Here is a 13,795-nt window from a genome sequence, read left to right as displayed (position 1 = left end):
GCAGAAGGCATTTAAATCTATTGCATATGGAGATGTTCAGAGTGTTAGAATTTTTGTTTCTGAAATGGGAATGGCAAAGCAATGTCAGCTCAACACGATGATGGTTTTAACCACAGGACATGAAGGAATTTGATTTAGGTAACAAAGTGAGTGACACCCCCCTCCCCAATTTTTATTTATATATATGTGTATATATAATACATACATATACGTGTGTGTGTGTGTGTGTGTGTGTGTGTGTATCTATAGGGAGTTTCCCTTGTGGCTCAGTGGTAAAGAATCTATCTGCCAATGCAGGAGGTGCAAGTTCTATCCCTGGGTTAGGAAGATCTCCTGGAGGAGGAAATGGTAGCCCATTCCAGTTTTCTTGCCTGGACTTAGGAGCCTGGTGGGCTATGGTCCGTGTGGTTGCAAAGAGCAGGACATGACTGAGCACACCTGGGTATAGGCATATATGTATATACATGTATATGTATTTATAAGTATCTATATACATAAATGTTATTATTGTTACTATAAAAGTAATAAGAATTAATATAACTATTTTCAAGCTATTTAGGAAAATGGGAAGAACAAAATCATCAGCAGTCTCACCACCCTAACACAAGAGGCCTTAGTAATGTTTTCCTCCATTGACATGTATGTTTTCCCCATGGTTCTCATGATAATGGACTTCTGATTTCCTATCCTTTTAAAAGGTGATTTTGCTGGATGGAATATTGACAAACAGCATACATTTGCTATACCCTCTTGCTATATACATCTTCTGTGTGTGACTTATCTGTGGGGAAATAGAACAAAGCAAAATATGAGAAGTAGTTAGTTTTTTTTTTTTTTTTTCTTCCTTTTTTGGTGGTAGTAGTTGGTAGTTCTAAAGGAAAGCCACAATGACAGAGAACGAGAAAGTGATTTTGACAGGTCGTATAATCCATTCCCGTGGCTGAAGAAGCCAAGAAAGGGAGACCCAACAAATTCTCTTTACAGCCCATTCCAGTGTTTGGCAACTTGTCCTGACAGGAATTTCTTCCATATTTCAAGCTTATCCTTCATTCTCTTGTTTTAATCTCATTCTTCTTGCCTCAACGTCTGAAAAGTGCCTCAGTTTTCTTTTCTGGAAATGGTACTATCTGATTTCTTTCAAGCCAAGCATAGCAAAGCAGTTTTCTCTCCCACATCTACTTCAGGGGTTTGGTCAGAGACACCCTGACAACTTCTCCTGCCCCAGCTTTGTGGGAAAGTGCCCGAGGGCCAGTGGATAACAGCTCTACATTTTCCATGAGAAAGAGCTGGGGCACTAGACACATGTCATGGGAATGTTCTGAAGTTTTTCTGTAAGGCCAGTTTGTTCCCCAGTAATCAGGAGTGACATAGGAAATCCTTAAAAAGCAGGAAAGGTGGGAGCAACATCAGTCAGAGTGGACATGCCAGCCTGGGTACCAGAGCAGGGTGTGAGAGAGGCCCTTCTGTGCCAAGGATTAACACTTTGATTGCTGGCTTTTGTAAAGATCCAGTAAGTCTTGGGGAAGTTAGGGATGAAGAATGAGCACTGGAGGAGCTTTTATAAACAGAATATTAGCAGTAACAGCAGCAGTAAACAGTTCATACTGATTGAGTTTCAGTCCTTCCTATGCACCCTTGACACCCACTCCAAGTTCTTGAAGCCAAAAGTATGTGCATGGACTCAAGTTACACACCTCTTTGCCCGGTCCTCCTTCTTTGGTAAGTTTTTAAGAAAATTAGAAAATCATCTTCTTATTTTCTTTCCTTGAGAAATCTTTGAATTGGCATATAACGTAAGAAAAATCCCACTGTCAAACTCCAAAGTAAGTCTCAGATTTAGCAAGAGGTTGTGTCAAATGCAAACCATAAGACTATGTAAACTATTTAAAAAAATCTTGCTGAAGCCTTTGGCTGGATAGTGGAGCACAGAATACAGAGTAGAGGACTCGCCATTTATTAGAGTCATTCAATTAAATAAACCAACCCAAAAGAGAACTCCTCAAAGGAAATCGTTTTATATCACATAATGAAACACAAAACCCAACCAAACTTATCTCTGATTTTTTTTAAGGTTTGTTTAAAAAGATGACTGGAGAGTGTGTACCACTCCCCCCAGATTTGCTGTGCAGAAGTGCATAAGTGTGAGTGATGTAGAGGTACTTGTTTATTATAGAGCACATTTCAATGCAGTAATCATAAATATTGCTAAGGTTGTGCTCTGTTGAAATATGACCTACATACTCTTGATTGTTTGTGTTACGTGATTTGTCTGACACCCATTACATTCTGGGTAATAGCAGCCATTTGTTGCTCTGCACAGCAGGCTCTTTTGACAAAAGAAAATAGGCAGCAATAAAAAAGCTATAGTCTGAATTACATTCTGCACAGTGCTGCACTGCTGAGAGTTTGTGCAAGTGTGTTAACAATGTTCTGAACTGCCTCTTGTCAGCCTTCAGCCTGTAATGGCCATCTGTCCTCACATAAATCTATCAAAACCTGCTAAGTTCAAGAGAGAGCATGGAATATACCTTGTACTGTCAACACCAAAATGTACACATTCCCCAGAAAATCAACACACAGGAAATAATCCAGAGGTTATGGGAGGCATTAGCACTGTTGATTTAGGCTTGTGGGATGAAATTGAGAGTCTGGCGATTAGTGGGAAGATGACAGGAGTAGTGGCATTAAGGAATTGAGTATTGACTGCCCTCCTACCACAAGGGAGAACCTTCTGGATGGAGGAGATGGGGTTAGAGAAATCAAATTAGTGCAGGAGCAGCAAAGGGTTCCCTGTCCTGTCCATGGCTCCTAAACTTTGGACATCACATTAGAAAAAACAAAAAATACTTCTGACACCTCTGTTTCACTTTGTTTTGTTTTGCTCTGGATCTCAGGAACTCTATCTGGAAATAGATTTTCAATGAGACTCTGGTCCCACAAACTCTTGTGACCCTAAAGATGTCTCAGTCTTGCTTTGGGATGTTCTCCTTGAATGAAAAAAGATTTCAGTTAAAAGTAAAAAGTTTAGGGAATGATCTGAATTATTTTTTTCCTGTCCACCTACTCCTAATCCAAAAATAACTTCCATCAACTAAGTGAGTATTATATTTGTTTTAATGAGCAGTGCCAATCGAAGCTTATCACCCTGATGTTTTCACTCATAAGGTCTATCTGGTTATCTTATGGTATTTCTGTAAATTTTAAGCAGATACACAAGAACATGTACTTACCGCAGATTTTAAAGAGTCATCTCTTTATGAAGTCCTGAGGGCTGAATCCTGAAATGCCAGCATTTGGTAGGTTATTTGGCACATAGTAGGTCCTCAGTGAATGTCTATTTAATCACCACGGCCCATCTAAAATGTGAAGGACGTGAAAGGCTTTGTTTTTAACTCTAAGAAACTACTCAGGGTGTCGGCACTCCCAAGAGCAACTTGAGAATCAGTTATTTAAGCGATAATGAGCTTAGGTACTAGGACAAGGGTTTCAAATGTTCAAGACGAAAAAGAATTTCTATATTTAAAATCCCTAGATAGCTGAGCTATTTTTAGGACTAGTCTCTCTTTAATAGTGGCCTAATTTGGTGTTTCTGAAGTTTGGGGTTTCTTTTTATAAGTCTACAATGTCAGTCAAAATACATCTACCTAAGATCAAGGCAACGTGCCACCCAGACACGGCAGGACAGTGGCTGTCCATAAGTGGTCTGTGAACTGTGTCATTAAAAATATTTGACCAGCTTCCCAAGTGATCCTCGGGCCACTGAAATGGAACACCTACGAGTAAAGGAGGATCTAGAAAAATAAAAACAAGTGAAACATTTTGCAAAAATAAGCCCAAGCAACATTTCCTCTGAGAGCTGCTAATCTATTTGAAGAGACAAGATATAATTCACATTCAGAAAGAGATAAGCGTGAAAATATAGCAATATCTGATAAGTGAGTGATCCTGGCAGTAAATTATTAGAAAAGTAAAAATTACCCCAATTCAGAGTATCATGAAAAGATTTATGGAGCTGTATTTGGGGATGTTGAATGTCATTTCCTCTAATTCAAGGGCTACGTCATTTGGAATATTTGACTGTTATTTACTCAGTAAAGAGAGATTATTCATCATTATTTCTTTGAGCATCTTAGCTTCCTGTGAGAAATATTTGAAATCTTGTCATTTCTTTGCTGAGAACTGGTATCTTTAAATTTGTTGTAGTGGTAATTGAAGGCAGGAGAGCGTGTAGTGTTAACAGAAACTGGTGTATATGAACATGGCAGTGCGAAGGGTAGAGGGAACAAGAAGAGAGAGGGGAGGGAGATAGATAGGGAAAGAAAGAAAGAAAGAAAAGCAAGAGGAGAAGATAAAAGGAAGGGAAGTAGGAGGAGGAGCCGGAGGAGGGGAAGGAAGAGAGAAAATTGGCCATATAGGAATTTCTTTTGATTGAGTAAAAGATACGCTTGTCTATGAAGAGAGAACACAAGAAGGGTGAGCTTCATTCAGTAATGTGACCTCTCTATTAGCTCTAAGCCAAGAGTAGGGGGAGCAGGCATACAGTAGGCTGCTAATAAAGGGAAGATTTCTGAGACTCAGATGTGTCACAGAGGAAGAGCAGTGTTTGCTTCTCTTTGTGTTTGCATTTCCCTGTCTTTCTGAACTGGGATAGATTTCCAAAGTCACACCTCTTTGTATTTTTGTTCATGTCTTTCCCTCATTTGGGGAGAATTAGCTATGTGTGATAAATATTGCCAAATATTGGTGTAAAAATATTTCATTTTAAGGAAAATATTAATTTCCTTTCTTTCTTGTAAAGTAGGGGAGAGAGGCAGTGTCTTCCTATTCATACCAAAACTTCATGTGGCTGTCTGTGACCTACTTGTGTGCGTATATATATATATACACATACACATATTTTTGTTCCAGCAAGGTAGAATTTTCCTTGAAATGTGCAGTTGCCTTAAGTCTCACCCCAGGCTTCTTAGCAGACTTGAAGTTCTTTTCTGCTGAATAGCATTCACCCATCCTCCTAAATAAAAAGTGTATTGTAAACTAAAATGTTCCCTTGTAAGCATAAAGTCATTTGAACTGCAGCCTGCCCTTCTTCAAAGTTCCTTCAACTTTCCAGCCATTCCACAATTCTTCTTCCTGGGCAGAAAGGGCTGAGCAGGACTTACTCGGGGTGAAACTGACAGAGCCAACCAGCCTTCACAGTCTCCCACCAAGACTTCTGATGGAATTTTCTGTCCTTCTGTAGAAAAGCAGGAAAGGCAACAATTTACAGATGTCCCCCCTTCTTCCATTATTTTTCCTCTCTCTCTCTTTTTTTTAATTAGCTAGTTGCCAAAGCTTGGATTCGTTTCAGTCCTTCAACCTCATAATCTACCCCGACGTGCTGCTCCAAATAAAATGGTCCGCCGGCACTGCAATATTTAGTGTTACTGTTCACTTAGGTTTCTGTTGCAGAACCATATTTTAGACAGAATGTATTAGTTATGCTTACAAGAATGTATTATACCTACATTAGCCATGGTTTACTAAGTTAATGAACTGTGGAGACAAAGAATCATTGCTGTCAGGTTGTAGAGTCATCTGGTGCCCTGCCTTCGCAGACCATATTTTACTGAACTTTGAAGTTGCCTATGGCTTCCCCACCCTGCCCTGCATTTGCTGCCATCCCACCTTTTTTTTTTTTAAATTACCTAAATCTTTGGCACCACAGGTAGATATCTTTCATTGTACAAAAATTCCTACCAGCCTTGCATCCTCCCCAGTGTTCTTTGCAGACAAACATGGCCAAAGCCATTCACTGAGTCCCTTGAGTACCACTGCATTCATTTTCCATAACACAGACGACAGACTACCCTTGTGAACCTGAACTTTGGTTCTGCCTGGTGGTGATGCGTTCATGTTTCCTGGGAAGCAAGAGCTGTTAGCATTGCGTTTGAAATACAAAATATCAGGGCTTTCACTGCAGTCTTGCAATGCATATCTGTCTTTCCTTGGTGACAGAGGCTTCCGGGGACAGAGTCACTTTTTCAGGTCTTATCAGGAATTTAGTTTCCTTTGTTTTTCTGTGAGTTTTAACCATTGACTGAAATCTTAGGGAAGTGAGGAAAATGTGTCCTGGCATTTAACAACATTCTATCTCTTTTCTTTCCCTCTCTCCTCATTTTTTTTTTTTTTCCTTTTATTATCTTAGGCCTAACTCCACCCACAACTCCTCCTCATAAAGCCAACCAAGATAACCCTTTCAGGGCTTCTCCAAAGCTGAAGCCCTCTTGCAAGACTGTGGTACCTCCACCATCCAAGAAGGCCCGGTACAGTGAGTCTTCTTGTACCCAAGGCAGTAATTCCACCAAGAAGGGGCCCGAGCAGTCTGAGTTGTACGCACAGCTCAGCAAGACCTCTGTGCTCACCAGTGGACACGAGGAAAGGAAGGCCAAACGGCCCAGTCTCCGGCTGTTTGGTGACCATGACTATTGTCAGTCAATTAATTCCAAAACGGAAATACTCGTTAGTACATCACAGGAGCTCCACGACTCCAGACAACTAGAAAATAAAGATGCCCCCTCCTCCAACGGGCCGGGGCAAATACACTCTTCCACAGATTCCGACCCGTGCTACCTGAGAGAGACCGCGGAGGTGAGCAGGCAGGTCTCTCCCGGCAGCACCAGAAAACAGCTCCAAGACCAGGAAATCCGAGCTGAGCTGAATAAGCACTTCGGTCATCCCAGTCAAGCTGTTTTTGACGACAAAGCAGACAAGACCAGTGAACTGAGGGACAGTGATTTCAGTAATGAACAATTCTCCAAACTACCTATGTTTATAAATTCAGGACTAGCCATGGATGGCCTGTTTGATGACAGCGAAGATGAAAGTGATAAACTGAACTCCCCTTGGGATGGCACGCAGTCCTATTCATTGTTCGATGTGTCGCCTTCTTGTTCTTCTTTTAACTCTCCGTGTAGAGATTCTGTGTCACCACCCAAATCTTTATTTTCTCAAAGACCCCAAAGGATGCGCTCTCGTTCAAGGTCCTTTTCTCGACACAGGTCGTGTTCTCGATCACCATATTCCAGGTCAAGATCAAGGTCCCCAGGCAGTAGATCTTCTTCAAGGTAAACCTTGTCAAAACCCACCCAAAGCCTAAGATATCCCCAGGAATTAAAAAACAAACAAACAAAAAAAAAAACAGCATTTAAAACCCACCAGCAGCCCAGCCCCTCAACAGCATGTTCCTGGTGTTCCCGGAACTAAGGAGATTGTTGTTACCCATACATTCTTCCCCATCTTCTCTTAAATCTGTCCTCATTGAGCACAGCACATGAACCAGTCAGACCAGAGAGAGCAATCTGTAGAAAACTTGCTCATCTAACTTTTTCCATTACCTGGAGAGCTGCTCTGTGCAGAATAGTTGAGATCCATGCAAGATAAAGCTGACAGGGTACCAGGCTGGCGTTCAGCAGTCACATCCATAAGAGATGTTGCAAGAGAACATGTCACCACTCCCAGACCTTTAAGCTGACTAGAGGTTCGCACACTGTCACTGGGAAATCTCACTAGTAGTTGGGAACTGAAAGCCGGTTTATGTTAAGACAGAATTCCAGGGGCTACTCAGTCATGCTGATAAACTGGGTTTTGCTGGCAGTTGCAAATGCCCTTTTTGTTTTTCCTTCTCTCTCAGATCTTGCTACTACTATGAGTCAGGCCACTGCAGACACCGCACACACCGAAATTCGCCCCTGTGCGCGTCACGTTCAAGATCGCCCCATAGCCGGCGGCCCAGGTAATGATGCACGTTCGCCTCCCTCCGTGCCTCTTATCCCTCGAGTAGATGACAAAATGTAGTCCAAAACCCTGCCCCCTCCCTAGTTTATGATTCATTTTGCTCGTGCAAATGGAGGTGGTTGACTTAATGGTGAAGTTATGTTTCTCAGGTATGACAGCTACGAGGAGTACCAGCACGAAAGGCTCAAGAGGGAAGAATACCGCAGAGAGTATGAGAAGCGGGAATCCGAAAGGGCCAAGCAGAGGGAGAGGCAGAGGCAGAAGGCAATTGTAAGCAGCCTGGAACTTACTTTCATTTTACAGAAGGGTTTCTTTTTTTCTCTCTCTCTCATTTTGGGGGGATGTGATGGGCATAGATTAGAAAATATGGTAAGGATGCTGTTAGAATATGCAGTACTCAGACTTTTGGCTTTAGCATCAGTGACACCTCAATCCCTCTTAACACTGATTACTGGAAAACAAAATAAGTCCGTGTATTTCTCCTCCATACTACCTGTTTTTCACTCATCTGGAAGCTCATTATTGCATTTGACTTTTGTTTCTAAAAATAGAAGGAGAGCTGTATACTGGTCCCATTGACCTAGAAGATGAATTCTTCATACTGTTCTCTACTGCTTTTTGCTCTGAGTGGAAAATGAGGAGGTGTCACTGGATGGTTTCATCTTTTTGGCAGATGTGAGGGTTGTGTTGTCCATGGAGAGACTGTATTTGAGTAAGATTTAAAGGCAATGGTAGAAAAAGATTTGCTAAGTCCCTACTTCTTCCTTGTGCTGGGTCAACACCTCAGACATCCACATTTCTTATGAGCTACTTTTCAATAGCCTATCATGGATTTCAGCACCACTTACTGTAGGATATTGTGTTTACTTGACACATGGACACTACTGACCCTTTGGGATAAGGATCTAGATAATAGGAGTCTAGTTCATTCTGTTTGTCAGATCTTAGAAGGCAAAAACTGGGTCCTCCAATTGTCAGCATCCAGTACTTGTCCCAGGCAGACATTCCTAGTTGATTAAGGAACTCTTTCCCACTGAGCCCCAGGAGAACCTTGAGGACTTTCACAACCTGGTACTCCAAGAAGCCATGGCTCAACGATCAGAAATGGCACTGTTTTGTTCATTGCAGTTGCTGTCTGTTAGCTGCTAAGTATCATTTCAGTGAAGATCAACTTTTGATACATCTTGCATACAAGCTAACCAGGGCTTGCTGCTACTGCTGCTAAGTCGCTTCAGTCGTGTCCGACTCTGTGTGACCCCACAGACGGCAGCCCACGAGGCTCCCCCATCCCTGGGATTCTCCAGGCAAGAACACTGGAGTGGGTTGCCATTTCCTTCTCCAATGCATGAAAGTGAAAAGTGAAAGTGAAGTTGCTCAGTCGTGTCTGACTCTTCGCAACCCCATGGACTGCAGCCCACCAGGTTCCTCCGTCCATGGGATTTTCCAGGCAAGAGTACTGGAGTGGGGTGCCATTGCCTTCTCCAGCCAGAGCTTAGGGAAATGATGGATATGCTACCTTAAATACAACCAACAGCCATCAAAAGATTCTTGACAAACCTACATAAAAGAGCTGACTAATAAAGTCCAAATCAAGCATTGGCCAACAGTTATCAGCTGGAGGAAAAAGGTTAACTGAGAGGTTTGTTAACTCAGGCACTCAAGGAGAAAGAAGGGAGAAGTAATTGAATATGTAGGCTAAAGGTCTAGGGCTTTGCTGCCATTTAAATTTGAATCTACCTAAGACCAAATTAAAGGCCTTGTGAAAATTATAGCACTTTCCCTCATTTTTCTCAACTTTCAAATTAGCTGTAATATTAAGATCTACCAGAGTATCATTAGTTAACATTTAACAAGATGAATAAAAATGGAAAATTCAGCTTTTCTAATTTTGCTGTTTTTAATTAATAGCCTGTTGAGTAACTATAACAACTCACATTTACAGAGTGCCATATAGTTTACAAAGCAGTTCATATATACCAAAGAGAGTCATGTTGAGTAAGCATGTAAGTAAGTAGCTATTTCAGTGTTTTCAAATTCATATTTGATGAAACTCTTCATGTGTCTTCCCAGAAGAGTGACACTAAAGAGAGAAATTATTGTGTCATATGTTTGCTCATTTGCACAAAATGTAACACAGCTATAATCAAAGCTGAGTAGATAAATATAGATAAATGGTATGTGCTTTTATTATTCTTTCCAAAGATAATATAGTGCCAGATACTTACTTGGGTGAAGAAAGGGAAGGAGGGCTCCTTTTGCTAGTTTGGCTCTGAGCAAATAGATCAATACTGTGATTCATCTGTAATATACTCTGTATTCCATAGATGCCAGAGCCAAAAGCACTCTTGAGGCCACTAGCCTCAGTTTGGAAGCAGATACCACCCTGCCTTTCCTTGGTGTCACAGATGTTAACAAATTCCTTGGTTAATCTTTTGACTAAGACAATATCAATTCCCTTTGAAAGAAGGCAATTATAGTGCAAATGTCAACTTGACGTATATTAAGTCATTATAATTAACTAGATGTTTGTGAGAATTTTGGCTTTGAGATTTTCATTTTTGTTTTTTAAAAAGCAAATTAAAAAAGAAAAATAAGACATAGAAATTATTTACTAACACACTGACCCACAGATAGTAAGAGATTAATATAAAGATTTGGGACTTAACTGTTAAACCAGTTAACCGGTTGGACAATTAGATGGTATTTCTGTAAATATAAGTGAAAACACATGACTATGTGAGAGACATTTGTTAGGTACCTGGGATACAAAATTAGGTAAGACTTCATCCCCACATCTTAGGGGCTTCAAGTCCACTGACTGGTAAAGATACGCAATGTGTTCATTGCTGTCATAGAGAATGTATCTAAGGTACTGAAGTGGCATACAGGTGGGCACCCAGCCCTGGGAATGAGGGAGGGCATCCCTAGAGAGTGTGAGATTGATTTGAAATCTAAAGGGAGGAGAGGGCAAAGGTTCTTTCCATGTGAGCTGTCCAGTGTGGTAGCCATCAGCCAGGAGGCTAATTAAGCTAGTCCCAAATTTAAATACACTGTGTAATTGAATTTTGAAGACAGTACCAAAAAAAAAAAGAGTTTAAAATACTTCATTAATACTTTTTATGTCAATGACAAGTTGAAACAATAATATTTTGGCTGTACTGAGCCAAGTGAAATACATTATTAAAATTAAATTTGTTTCTTTTTACATTTTAAAAAATGTGCCTCTGAAAATTTAAAAATTACATATGGTACATTATATTTTTATTGCAAATAACTATTCTAGGCAGATACTTTAGCTCATACTAAGTCTCTGGAAAAGAGCAAGATATATTGGGAAACTGCTAGTCATTTAATTATAAGGCTAGGGTACAGAAGAGGCAGGAGGTGAGTCTGGGGGGCTCCCCGGTAGCCAGATACTTGAAGAGTCTTGTAAGTCATCATGAAGATTTTGAAGAATATCTTGAAGGCATAGTGGAACTGTTTAATGAGGTTACCCTTAAGAAGTTTTTCTGACTGATTTCCTTCCTGAAAATGATCTGCTTTCTTGTGCCATAATGCATTTGCAAAGTGTATTTTTATGGAGTTGGGCAAGGAGATAAAGGCAATGATTTTTGACTCATTTGGCTAGATTATCTTGAAAACTCATTCATGAAACAGTTCAAGGAATTAGGACAGTTTGCCTAATTTGGTCATGTAGGTGATTTTCATTCAGATTTCTGAGACACTCTTAAAGTCATGAATGAATAGCAAATTACATTTGGAATATCTTGGGTGGAATGCTGATTTATTCATTAATTCAGATCAATTTTATAATCAGGGGATGAGCAAAACAGAGACTCCAGAAGGAAATGAAAAAAATGTTACAATCATGTAACAGGTATTTTACAAAGTTAACCTTTGCTGTCTTGTCTTGTGGTCCCTATTGACTTTTTTTTTCTTTAGTTCCATAAGAAGGAGATAGTGTAGGTCATCTATCAGGTTTTTACTGTGTATGTGTCCAAAAGTCTTTATTCAGACCAACTTCGGTGCACCAAATCAGACAGCTAAGAAAGGACTAATAATTAGTAATTAGTAACACAGAATCATATGTTGTGGTTGAATGTTGTCATTGTATAAGTCGCTGCTTTTGTCCAGTTTTCATCTAAATGATCTCAAAAACCAGTTCATCCTCTGCTTTTCTCAGTCTCACAGGCTTGAAATAATTCAGGTTATATTAGAACTCTGCAAGCCAGAGTCTAGTATTTAATGTCTAACTGTCACTGCTCTAATTTCTCGTGAAGTTCTAAGTCCAACTCCATTTGCAATCTCTACAGTTTCCTGCCAGAAAACATGATAATAGGATGTTAATTTAAAGGGCAAATCTAGACATTATGAAATGGCTCAGTGCTTAAAACCAAAACCAGATGTGCTTGGGCAATGACTATGCCATTTCTTTTCTCTTCTCCATTGGTCAGTATGCAGCCTAGGAGCCAGAAACAGAGGCTCATCCCTGAAAATTATCAGCTTCTTCCAAATGAAAAAATAAAATAGTTGTCTAATTTCTCGTAGTTATTCTTTTTGGGGAAAATAATGTCGTTTTCTGTTCAGGCCTTTTCAAGAGCTGTTCCATATGGGTGAATATGTTATAATATGAGTATAAATGCACTATTTAGAAATTTTCAGTTCTATCAAAAGTAGTTATATGTGCTCTGAGTCTATGGTTTTCATGTTTTCTGACTCATCATGGTGTTTACTTGCTCTTATTTGTGTATTAGCTTTTAAGGAGACTAATCTAGATTTTTTTTTAATTTATTTTTTAATTGAAGGATAATTGCTTTACAGAATTTTATTGTTTTATGTCAAACCTCAATATGAATCAGCCATAGGTATACATATATTCCCTCCCTTTTGAACCTTCCTCCCACCTCACTCCCCATCCAACCCCTCTAGGTTGATACAGAGCCCTGTTTGAGTTTCCTGAGACATACAGCAAATTCCCATTGGCTATCTATTTTATGTAAGGTAATGTAAGTTTCCCTGTTACTCTCTCCATATATCTAACCCTCTCCTCCCCTTTCCCCATGTCCATAAGTCTATTCTCTATGTCTGCTTCTCCATTGCTGTCCTGTAAATAAATACTGCCCTGCAAATATAGCAGATTTATTCTGTATATATGCATTAGTATATGATATTTATCTTTCTCTTCCTGACTTACTTCACTCTGCATAATAGGCTCTAGGTTCATCCACCTCATCAGAACTGACTCAAATGCATTCCTTTTTATGGCTGAGTAATATTCCATTATGTACATATACCACAACTTCTTTATCCATTCATCTGTCAATGGACATCTAGATTGCTTCCATGTTCTAGCTAAGACTAATCTGGATTTATTCAAATTTATCCAACCTTAGATAGTAGTAGGCACTTACTGAAGCACAATACTTTGGCATCTGTTAGAATTCAGTAAATGTTAATCTCAACACTAATTTTCAAACCCTTTTTACCAAGACTTGCTTATTTTTTTTTTATGAGAAACAACTGTCATATAGCTAACTGGGCAGCTCTACACTCTCTGATAGAGATTTTGATGCTGCAAAGTCAGTTAATTCAGTCATTTTTTTCTTTATTTATCCCCTGTCTTGATATAATGAGGATTTACCATACCTGTTAATGCAACACAAATCTTCAATTTTATTATCCACCTCATTAGCAAACTAGCTTTTGTAAAACTTGAAGCTAAAAGATACTTGATAAATGTCCCATCCTCCTTGATAGTGAAAACTGGTCTGAAAATCATTTTTCAAGGAGGTTTTTTCCAAAGGTTTAGAGTTCCTCCAAGCCTTTAAGAAGTTGGAAATGTTATTAGGCATTTTGATTTCTTTTCCTTTCATCTCCTGTTTAGAAATTAATGTCTTGAAAAATTGGCTGCAAGTGTTAAGGTTTTTTAAAGATATGGAATCTATTCATCTGTTTAATAAAACTGCAACATGTTAAAAATAATTGATTATTCACTAGACATTTTGGCCAGTCTTGGGAAGAT

General features: G+C 39.6%; 1 protein-coding gene across 8 annotated transcripts in view; it reads left to right on the top strand.

The window, feature by feature from the left end:
- Positions 1-13,795, top strand: part of PPARGC1A (PPARG coactivator 1 alpha) — a 714,869-nt gene that overhangs the window by 685,976 nt on the left and 15,098 nt on the right. For all 8 annotated transcript variants that reach the window (XM_070791236.1, XM_070791235.1, XM_070791231.1 and 5 more), the window contains 3 exons: positions 6,185-7,103; positions 7,670-7,771; positions 7,923-8,043. In XM_070791236.1, the coding sequence (XP_070647337.1) occupies positions 6,185-7,103; positions 7,670-7,771; positions 7,923-8,043 (1,142 nt within the window). The remainder of the gene's footprint in view (positions 1-6,184; positions 7,104-7,669; positions 7,772-7,922; positions 8,044-13,795) is intronic.

Source organism: Bos indicus, chromosome 6, assembly GCF_029378745.1.
Source record: "Bos indicus isolate NIAB-ARS_2022 breed Sahiwal x Tharparkar chromosome 6, NIAB-ARS_B.indTharparkar_mat_pri_1.0, whole genome shotgun sequence".
In the NCBI taxonomy this organism is placed as follows: domain Eukaryota; kingdom Metazoa; phylum Chordata; class Mammalia; order Artiodactyla; family Bovidae; genus Bos; species Bos indicus.
Note: the sequence above shows the minus strand (reverse complement) of the source record. Positions and strands in the feature narration are given on the sequence as shown.